At 44.2% G+C, this 11,342-nt stretch overlaps 1 protein-coding gene across 2 annotated transcripts in view; it reads right to left on the minus strand.

The window, feature by feature from the left end:
- Positions 1-10,203, minus strand: part of selenoi (selenoprotein I) — a 70,568-nt gene extending 60,365 nt beyond the window's left edge. The window contains exon 1 of one of the 2 annotated variants that reach the window (XM_068023731.1): positions 10,028-10,203. In XM_068023731.1, coding sequence (XP_067879832.1) covers positions 10,028-10,084 — 57 coding nt within the window. In that variant the 5' untranslated portion in view covers positions 10,085-10,203. The remainder of the gene's footprint in view (positions 1-10,027) is intronic. The other variant, XM_068023721.1, reaches the window with a different exon arrangement.
- Positions 10,204-11,342: the final 1,139 nt, after the last annotated feature.

Below are 11,342 nucleotides of genomic sequence, written 5' to 3' on the forward strand. Positions count from 1 at the left end.
GATCCATGCCAATACTCAAGAGTACAATGCATCAGCAAAGTGATTAATAGATTCTGTACTGCAACCATATCCAATGAACCTAGATATCGCCCAGTGGCACCCTGCAATCATCGTGGGATTAGGACATCCCCCAAAAATACAACCGTGCAACAATACCAGGGCCAAGGATGCTTATCTGGAAGTTTGCAAGTTCTCCCTGTGTCTGCGTGGGTTTCCTCCGGGTGCTCCGGTTTCCTCCCACATGCCAAGGACTTGCAGCTTGATAGGTGAATTGGCCATTATAAATTGCCCCTAGTATAGGTAGGTGGTAGGGAAATATAGGGACAGGTGGGGATGTGGTAGGAATATGGGATTAGTGTAGCATTAGTATAAATGGGTGGTTGATGGTCGGCACAGACTCGGTGGGCTGAAGGGCCTGTTTCAGTGCTGTATCTCTAAACTAAACTAAACAAAAGCAAAATACCGCAGTTGCTGAAAATCTGAAATAAAAACAGGAAGTGCTGGAAATATTTAGCAGGTCAGTCAGCATCTGTGGAGAGAGAAGCAGAGTTAACATTTCAGATGTGACCTTTCATCAGAACTGCTTATCTGGAAGTTGTCACTCATCCACGACAATGTCAGAGAAGCAATATGTCTGCTTGAAGGCAGTCAAGAGGCAGCGAGAAGGGGTATCATCATGCTTCATATGAAAACTGACTCCATATCCGTGCATGATGTCACTAACAGGCAACATGTAGACAAGGAAGGGGAAGAACAGACTTTTAAAGGCACCAACATGGAAGAATTTAGCTAGGGAAATCTGGACCGACAGCGTTTATTAACAAGATGGTAGCATTAGCAATTGTCTGTTACTCTTAAGAGCGTTCACTTTTTGCAACTTGAAATATCAAGAATGTAAGAATACATGTCAAATTTCCACTTATATTATTAATTAGTGGAGATGGCAAATTTACTCAAACTGGCAGCTACCCAGATATTATACCTGCTGCTGGAGCTATCAAAACCAAATGCTTTGAGGAGCTACAGTTGCAACAGTTATTTTCCTATCTGTTCAGCAGCAGCTGAAATGTCAGCTTGTTTACAAGTAATTGTTACCTTGGTTAAAAAAAAGGGACATTTTGCAGAAGTTTAACTTTGGTAGAAATCAAAAAAAATTTAAATTCTTTAACCTGGATAAGATTTTACCAAAGCATTCACTAAGGACACTGAATAACACTGTCAGTTAGAATCAGGGGCATGCAAATACCAAGACTGAATGTCTAATTCTGTTTTTTTTTTTTACATGAGATTCTGGGATTTTAAAACTAGCATTTTGAGGACTGAATTATGTAATTCTATACATTTTGTTATCCAAACCTTAAATCAATTATTTTGGCTATGACTTTGTCTTAATTCTACAGTCAGACCAAGAAGCTATGTCTTTCTTTTCGAAAGTAAACTACCAACACCAAAGTATTTCCGTCACCACACAAAGTGCCAAAATTCATTAATGCCCTGAATAGGAACTAATGCAAATGCTCTGTATTTTAAACATTGAACTAAAACTGCACCATGTAATTGTTATTCAGAGATATACCTTTAAATCTACTTAAATATATGATAGGAGTCTTTACAGTGGAAATACCATTTTGAGACAAGGCACTATTGAGAGTGATTATGTGCTGAGAAACAAGAGTTATACTGTCAACTCCATGTTGCTTTCCAGCTCGGCAAAATGAACCAATGCACGTGCACCCTTACTTACATGCCTGCACAGAGCTTTGTTCAACAGCTGCCATGTCAGTTTTCTGCCAACATTACTATGGCATTGGTAATTCAGAGGCCTGAAGTGACAACCACTGTGGCAGTTTGAGAATGTGAAAGCACTTTTTTTTTTTTAAAAACTAGAAATAAAAATTTGATTTCAGTAAAAGTGACATGAAGCTGTCAGATTGATGTAAAATCCCAACTGCTTCATTCATATCCTTTAAGGAAGGAAACCGGTCATCCTTACCCAGTCTGGCCTCCATGTGAGTCCAGTCGTACATCAACATGGCTGACTTTTAACAAATGTCTGAAGTGGCCTGGCAAGCCACTCAGTTACCATCATCTTCTCAGGATGAACACGGATAGGCAATAAATGCCAGCCAAGCCCACATTCTGAGAAGAACATTATGCTGAACCATTTAAAACCAAGGTAGCGTGTGATTATCTTGCCTCTGTGGTCCCAGTTCACATGTCTAACATGTCAGGTGGATTCACATCCAAATCATCCTGAGTGCAACGATATTAAAATTATTTGAAATGTCTTCCTCTGTTGAGACAGCAAAACCCAAAGTAACCATGTGTTGCTCCAGGCCTTTACTGCAATGCTATACAAGTAAAGTAAAACTACTGTATGCCAAATAATATGCAAGTTTTTTTGAAAACATGTTGAAACTGATTCCACGATGCTGTGGCACGCCATATCATAGAGTCAGAGAGAGATACAGCACTGAAACAGGACCTTCGGCCCACCGAGTCTGTGCCGACTAACAACCACCCATGTATACTAATCCTACATTAATCCTATATTCCCTACCACATCCCCATCATTCTCCTACCACCTACCTACACTAGGGGCAATTTACAATGGCCAATTTAGCTATCAACCTGCAAGTCTTCGGCAGTGGACGGAAACCGGAGCACCCAGCAGAAACCACGCGGTCACGGAGAACTTGCAAACTCCACAAAGGCTGTACCCAGAACCGAACCCGGGTCGCTGGAGCTGTGAGGCTGCGGTGCTAACCACTGCGCCACCCTATCACACATTACCTTCCAGAAGCGGAGCGGACCTGTGGGGAGAACGCCGAGCTAGAGTTTTTGAAAAAAAAAGTCAAGTGACGTCAGAGGAGAGCTGCAAGGTGATTGGTTGGTGAGTGGCAGCTTTTTTTTAAAAGATATTTAAATACACTAAGGGGAAAGTTTGTATTTTTTGTTTAAAAAAAAACAACCTCTGGTGATAAGGAGAGTACTACTAAAGTGTTTTTTTTTTTAAAAAAGGACTTTAGATTGGAGTGGGTAGAACAAGACCCCTAGTGTAATTAGTATTTTTTAATTAAGGAAGTAACTAATGAACCTAAGGGTAAGTCACAGCAGGAGAGCTCAGCCCCGTGATATGCTCCTCCTGCATTATGTGGCAAATCAGGGATGCTTCCAATGTCCCTGGTGACCATGTGTGTAGGATGTGTATCCAGCTGCAGCTACTGGCTACCCGCATTACGGAGCTGAAGCTGCGGGTGGATTCACTGTGGAGCACCCGCGATGCTGAGGACGTCGTGGACAGCACGTTTAGCGAGGTAGTCACTCCCCAGGTAATGGCTGCACAGGCAGAAAAGAGATAAATGACCACCAGACAGAGTAGTAGGCGCAGGCAGGTAGTGCAGGAGTCCCCTGTGGCCGTCCCCCTCTCAAACAGATTTACCACTTTGGATACTGTTGGGGGGGGGGGGGAGGAAATGACCTCCCAGGGGTAAACCGCAACAGCCAGGTTTGTGGCACCACGGAGGGCTCTGCTGCACAGCAGGGGAGGAAAAGGGGTGGAAGAGCAATAGTGATAGGGGATTCTATCATAAGGGGTGCAGATAGGCGTCTCTGTGGCCACAAACGAGACTCCAGGATGGTATGCTGCCTCTCCCTGGTGCCAGGGTCAAGGATGTCTCGGAGTGGCTGCAGGACATTCTGAAAAGGGAGGGTGAGCAGCCAGAGGTCGTGGCCCATATTGGTACTGACAAAGGCAGGAAGAGAGATGTGGTCCTGCAAACTGAATATAGGGAGTTAGGGAGAAGGTTAAAAAGCAGGACCCCTAGGGTTGCAATCTCAGGATTGGGAGCTCTTCTGGTGCAGAGGTGACCTGTACAAGAAGGACGGGTTGCATCTAAACTGGAAGGGGACCAATATCCTTGCGGGGAGCTTTGCTAGGACTACTCAGGAGGGTTTAAACTAGTCTTGCAGGGGGGGGGGGGGTCTCTCCGATGAGATAGTTGAGGCAAATGTAGACGTTAAAGCAAGTCCAGTAGGCAGGCCGGGCAGGGCCAGGACAGGGAACGTGGAACGTCTGGTAGGCTAAACTGCATTTACTTTAATGCAAAAACCTTACAGGTAAGGCAAATGAACTCAGAGCATGGATCGGTACATGGGATTGTGATATTATAGATATTGTGGAAACATGGTTGAGCAATGGGAAGGACTGGCAGCTCAATGTTCTGGGGGTACTGATACTTCCGCGTGACAGAGGTGGAGGTAAGAGAGGAGGGAGAGTTGCACTATTAATTAGGGAGGACATCACGGCAGTACTTAGAGAGGATATCCTGGGGGAAAAGTCTAGCGAGGCCATATGGGTAGAACCTAGAAATAAGAAAGGGGTGATCACTTTGATGGGATTATACTATAGGCCCCCCAACAGTCAGAGGGAAGTGGAGGTGCATATATGTAGGGAAATCACAGATAGGTGTAGGAATTATAGGGTTGTAATAGTAGGTGATTTTAACTTCCCTAATATTGACTGGGACTGCCTTAGTGCTAAGGGATCAGATGGGGAAGAATTTGTTAAGTGTGTCCAGGATGGTTTTCTGAAGCAGTATGTGGATGGCCCTACTAGAGAAGGGGCTACACGCGACCTCCTCTTAGGAAATGAGGATGGGCAGGTGGTTGATGAGTCAGTAGGGGAGAAGTTTGGGACCAGCGACCATAACTCTATCAGCTTCATGGAAAAGGATAGGACTGCTCCTCAGGTTGAAGTCCTAAACTGGGGGAAGACTAATTTTGATGGCATCAGACAGGAACTCTCAAAAGTTGAATGGGAGAGGCTGTTTACAGGTAAAGGGACATCTGGCAAGTGGGAGGCTTTTAAAAGTGAAATAGGAAGAGTTCAGGGCCGGCATGTTCCTGTTAGATGGAAGGGCAAGGCTGGCAAGTTTAGGGAACCTTGGTTGACGAGGGATATTGAGGGTCTGGTCAGGACAAAAAGGAGGCACATGTCAAGTATAGGCAGCTGGGATCGAGCAAGTCCCTCGAGGAGTATAGGGGATGTAGGACTACACTTAAGAAGGAAATTAGGAAGGCGAAAAGGGGCCATGAGATTTCCCTGGCAGTTAAGATAAAGGAGAATCCTAAAAGATTCTATAAGTATATTAAGAGTAAAAGGGTAGCTAGGGAGAGAGTAGGTCCCCTTAAGGATCAGTGTGGTAATCTATGTGTGGAGCCATGAGAAATGGGCGAGGTCTTAAAATGAATACTTCTCATCTGCATTTACCATGGAGGTGGTCATGGAAGCTAGTGAGTTCAAGGGAGGAAACAGCGATATCCTGGAGCATATCAACATTACAAAGGAGGAGGTGTTGGAGGTTATGAAGCACATTAAGGTGGATAAATCCCCAAGGTCTGACCAGGTGTATCCAAGGATGCTATGGGAAGCAAGGGAGGAGATTGCTGGGGCCCTGGCAGAGATTTTTGTATCATCGTTAGCCTCGGGTGAGGTACCGCAAGACTGGAGAATAGTTAATGTTGTGCCTTTATTTAAGAAGGGCAGCAGGGATAAGCCAGGGAACTACAGGCCGGTGAGCCTTACATCAGTGGTGGGAAAGTTATTGGAAGGGATTCTGAGAGACAGGATTTATATGAATTTGGAAAGGCAAGGTCTGGTTAGGGATGGTCAGCATGGCTTTGTGCGTGGGAAATAATATCTCATGAATTTGATTGCGTTTTTCGAGGAGGTAACCAAGAGGATTGATGAGGGCAGGGTGATGGACATTGTCTACATGAATTTTAGCAAGGCCTTTGACAAGGTCCCGCATGGTAGGCTGGTCCAGAAGGTTCGAACACATGGGATCCAGGGCGAGCTAGCAAATTGGATTCAAACTTGGCTTGGTGATAGGAGTCAGAGGGTGGTAGTGGAGAGTTGTTTTTCAGATTGGAGGCCGGTGACCAGTGGTGTGCCTCAGGGATCGGTGCTGGGCCCTCTGTTGTTTGTCATATATATTGATGACTTGGATGTGAATGTAGGGGACATGATTAGTAAGTTTGCAGATGACATCAAAATTGGTGGTATAGTGAACAGTGAAGAAGGTTGTCTAAGATTACAACAGAATATAGATAAACTGGGAAAGTGGGCAATGGATTGGCAAATGGAATTTAATGCAGACAAGTGCAAAGTGATGCATTTTGGGAAGTTAAACCAGGACAGGACATATACAGTGAATGGCAGGGCCCTGGGGAGCGTTGCTGAGTAGAGAGACCTTGGGGCGCAAGTACACAGTTCCCTGAAAGTGGCAACATAGGTAGACAGGATGGTGAAGGCAGCGTATAGCATGCTTGCCTTCATCGGCCGAGGCACTGAGTATAAGAGTTGGGACGTCACATTACAGTTGTACATAACGTTGGTTAGGCCACATTTGGAGTACTGTGTGCAGTTCTGGTCGCCGCACTACAGGAAAGATGTGATTAAGCTGGAGATGGTGCAGAAAAGATTCACAAGGATGTTGCCTGGTTTGGAGGGCTTGAGTTATAAAGAGAGATTGGATAGGCTGGGTCTGTTTTCCCTGGAACGAAGGAGGCGGAGAGGGGACATGATAGAGGTATATAAAATTATGAGGGGCATAGATAGGGTAGATAGCCAGAGTCTGTTTCCCATGGCAGGGGTGACTAAAACTAGAGGGCATAGATTTAAGGCGAGAGGGAGGGGATCAAACGGGTAATTTTTTCACACAAAGAATAGTGGGTATCTGGAATGAGCTGCCTGAGGAGGTGGTGAAGGCAGGAACAGTAGCAACATTTAAGAGGCATCTGGACAGGTACTTGAATGAGCAAGGCATAGAGGGATTTGGAATTAATGCAGGCAGGTGGGATTAGTATAGATAGGCATTATGGTCGGCATGGACGCAGTGGGCCGAAAGGCCTGCTTCTATGCTGTACGATTCTATGACTTTATGAATTCTTCAAACATATGATGGTATTGCACCATGACTCAAAGTAGGAAATGTACTTTCTTCAGCACTGATTTCAGCTCTACTAAGCAACAAAGTTTCATGCAAATGAATCTCTTTGTAGCAGTGCAGTTGAGGAGAAAAAGTCAACTCAAATTAAAGATTTAAGTCACAATAATAGTTCATTTATACTTCCCAAAATTTAGTTTTGCAATGTATACATTTGTCAACTAAAAAGGTCCCACTTAACAGCTCTGAAATTTCTGAAACTAAGGCACAAAATATTCAGCTACTGCACATACTGTTTTCAGGGATGTACATGTTTTTTAAAAATCTATAAACATGAGGAAAACAATAGGAATCAATGGCCTGGCATTCTTCAGCCATTCTGACATAATTATGGAAGCCTGCCAATCTGCACAAGCAGTTTCATTATCAGGATACATAAAACCTTCATAAAAATTGCACCAGTTCCTTGTTTAATTATGATCTCAGTGCCATTCAGAGCAAGACAACCATCTCAAACTAGCAAGCTGAAGACAAAAAATTCACTGCAGATCACAAAAACAACTTGCATTTATGCAGTTCTAAAATATTTCACAGATAAATAATTAATAAATGGACACCAAACTAAAGGAGGAGCTATTGTGAAGCATAACCAAAACCTTGGGTTTTACAGGTCTTCAAAAGGCATAAAAAGAGAGATGGAGGGGTTTAAACAAGGATTCCAAAGTCTGCAGTGTAGATAGTTGAAAACAACTTGTATTTATATAGCGCCTTTAATGTATTACAAAACAAAATATGACACTGAGCCACATAAGGAGATACTGGGGCAGACGACCAAATCCTTGGTAATACAGCTAGTTTTAAGGATAATCTTAAAGGAGGAAAGTGAGGTAAAGAGGCCGAGAAGTGGGAATTCCAGAGCTTAGGACCGAGGCAATGGTGGACCAATAAATAACAGGGATGCTCAAGAGGACAGAATTCAAGGAGTGCAGATATCTCAAAGGGTTGTCGGGCTGGAGGAGATTAGACAGATTGGGGAGCAAGGGGCGGCAAGGCCATTGAGGAGTTGAAAACAAGGATAGAAATTTAAAATAACCAGCAGCCAATGTAGGTCAGCAAGCGCAGGGGTGATGGATGAACAGGATTTGGTACATTAATACAAAGGCCTCAAGTTTACAAAGGGTAGAACGAGAGAGTCCAGTCAGGAGTGCGTTAGAATAGTCAAGTCTAGAGGTAACCAAGGCATGAATGAGGGCTTCAGCAGCAGATGAGCTGAAGCAGGGGCAGAGTCAGGAAATGTTACAGAGGTGGAAATAGGCAGTCTTCATGATGGCACAGCTATGTAGCTGAAAGCTCATCTCGGGGTCGAATATGACACCAAGGTTGTGAATAATCTGGTTCAGTCTCAGACAGTTGCCAGGCAGAGGGATGGAGTTGGTGGCAAGGAAGCTGACAATGGTGAGGTGAAAGGATGGGAAAAGCACAAAAGGCCAGAGTGGAAGACTGAAGAGAATTTGAGGTGAGCTATAGTGCTTGAGATAGTCATGTGCAAGGTCATGGAAGGATTTAAATATGAGAATCAGAGTTTTAAATTAGTTATTGGTGGGCTGGAAACCACTGCAGGTCAGTAATGAGGAGAAATGAGTAAACAGGATTTGGTGTGGGATTGGATATGTACAGCAGAATTTTGGATAAGCTGTGTATACAGAGGGAGGAGGCTGGCCAGCAGATCATTGAATAGTCGACGCTGAAGGTGACAAAATCATAGATGAAGGATTCAGGTTGGATGATATTAAACAGATGGAAGTAGGGCATGTTTGTAATGTAGTGGATATGGCGTGGGAAACTCAGCTTCAGGCTGTATAGGACATTGAGGTTGCAACCAATCTGATTCAGCCTGAGACAATGCCAAGAAGGGGGATAGAATCAGTGACGAGGGAGTGGAGTTTGTGCTGGGGGGTTGAAGATGAAGCTTCGGTATTCCCAATGTTGAGGAATTACAGCGTATCCAAGACTAGATGCCGGAAAAGCAGGTTGCCAACACAGAGACTGGGTACCATCAGTGTACGTGTGGAAGCTGACCCCACATCTTCAGAGGATCTTGCCAAGGGACAGCACATAGATGGGGATAGATCCTTGCAAGGACAGAAAGAGATGCTCTGGCTATGATCAGAAAGGCAAAAAGTAAAATTAAACAAAATCAATGAAAGTTACATAACTGACCAGCTACTGAACAGTCCATTTTCTAATAATCAGTAGAATTTGAGTGCATATTTTCATATATTATTTGTACAGAAGCAGACTTGACTTTCACAACTCTACTTAAAGATTGGTTCGAGGTGAGCAGAAGGTAGGAAGTGGTATTCCACAAGGATCGGAGCTGGGATTACTGATGGACACTACATAAATGATTTGCATTCAGAAATCATAAGTACTGTATCAAAATTTGCAGACAATATCAAATTTGGGTGTATAGTTAACATTGAGGACATTAACAGACATTAAGAATGGGCATGTAAATGGCAAATGAATTTCAGTACAGATAAGTGCGAGGTGGTGCATTTTGGTAGGAAGAATAAGGAGGCCGCAAATAGGAAAATAGTCTAACTGGGGTAGAGAAGTGCAAAGGGATCTAGGGATACAGATTCACGACTCATTAAAAACAATGCTGGTTATCAAAGCTATAATAAAAAGTAAAAGCAAAGCATCGGGGTTCATTTCCAGAGGATTAGAATACAAAAGCAAAGAGGTTATGGCTTCCTCTTATAAGTACCAGTGATGAACTATCAACCTCAATTTCACCGAAGACGACAGTCTCCCTGTTGGGTTAATAAGCGTGGGTTAATTCCTCGCCCACAATGAACGGACCGATCTTCGGGCATCACTCGGCCGGTTTGAGCACCGAGACAGTGCAACCGAGGAACACCAACACAGACATCGGACTCGACCACACTGGGGGGGGGGGGGGGGGGAGTGGGGCCGGGAGCCCGGCTGCTCCCTCCTGTTCACAAGCTACAGCTGAGAAGCGAGTGAACCAACAGAAATGCGACTGGCCTCGCCTTGAAGAGTAGCCCAGTTACCTTGTACTTGTCGAACCCCGCCAGCTGTTCCTCTGTGACATATTCGTAAGAAAACATGGCTTCAAATAGTATCAGCCGGTCAGAGAGAAGCAGAACAGTTCCCACACCAAACCCCACGGATCCCACCCGGCAGCAAGGAGCTGTAAAGGAGGAGCAATAGCGCCGTTTTAACCGGGGTCCTCCCCACACGGCGCCACCTGCAGGGCAAGAGCGGCGCCTTAACCCCACCCCCACCCCCGGTCCTCCACACAGGGCGCCACCTAGTGCAGCTGTTCGACAAGGAGAAGACCAGAATTCATTTTCAGTATCTGTAATATTTCCATTTGCCACATCACCCAATCTGTCAACTCTCTGATTGAGAATGTCAATTTAGTGCCAATTATGGGTAATTTTCTGCAATGACGCTATGGTCGCGGGAACCCGATTCAGACTGACCAGACATCTTCATGCAGAGCTACTTATTTTCATTCACAGAATCACAGAGTTGTCACAGTACAGAAGGAGGCCATTTGGCCCATCCTGTGTACACAGCCCTCTAAATGAACAATTCTAATTCCATTTTGAATGCCTTGATTGAACCTGCGGCACATTCCAGATCCTAACCACTCACTGCATAAAAAAACACGATTCTCTTGCCAATTACTTTAAATCTGTGACCTCTCGTTCTTGATCCTTTCATGATTGGGAACAGTTTCTCCCTATCTACTCTGTCCAGACCCCTCATGATTTAGAATACCTCTATCAAATCACTCTCAGCCTTCTCTAAGGAAAACAGTCCCAACTTCTCCAATCTATCTTCATAATAGTTCCTCATCCCTGGAACTATTCTTGTGAATCTTTTTCTGCACTCTCTCCAATGCTTTCACATCTTTCTTAAAGAGTGGCACCCAGAACTGGACACAATACTCCAGTTGAGGTCGAACTAGTGTCTTATACAAGTTCAACATAACTCCAGTCAGCATCTATGGAGTGAACAGAGAATTTATCATCATCCCCAGAATTGTGAGAGATGTAATGTTAGCTTATCTATGCTAATACACTTGCTGAATCTTTCCAGAATTTTTGAACTTTGAGCATTTGTGGTCTACATTTCCCTACAATACCCATGCTGTTGTCATGATTATAGTTGCATAGAGTAGAAGCATGTGCACAATAATAGTAAACACATCGCATACATTTCCAGCACCTCCAAATGCACCTGAGAAGGACATGATGAATCACAGAATGGTTACAGCACAGAAGGAAGCCATTTGGCCTGTCATGTCCAAGCGAGCTCTCTGCAACAGCAATTCAGCTAGTCACACTCTCCACCTTT

This window comes from Heterodontus francisci, chromosome 3, assembly GCF_036365525.1.
Source record: "Heterodontus francisci isolate sHetFra1 chromosome 3, sHetFra1.hap1, whole genome shotgun sequence".
NCBI lineage: Eukaryota > Metazoa > Chordata > Chondrichthyes > Heterodontiformes > Heterodontidae > Heterodontus > Heterodontus francisci.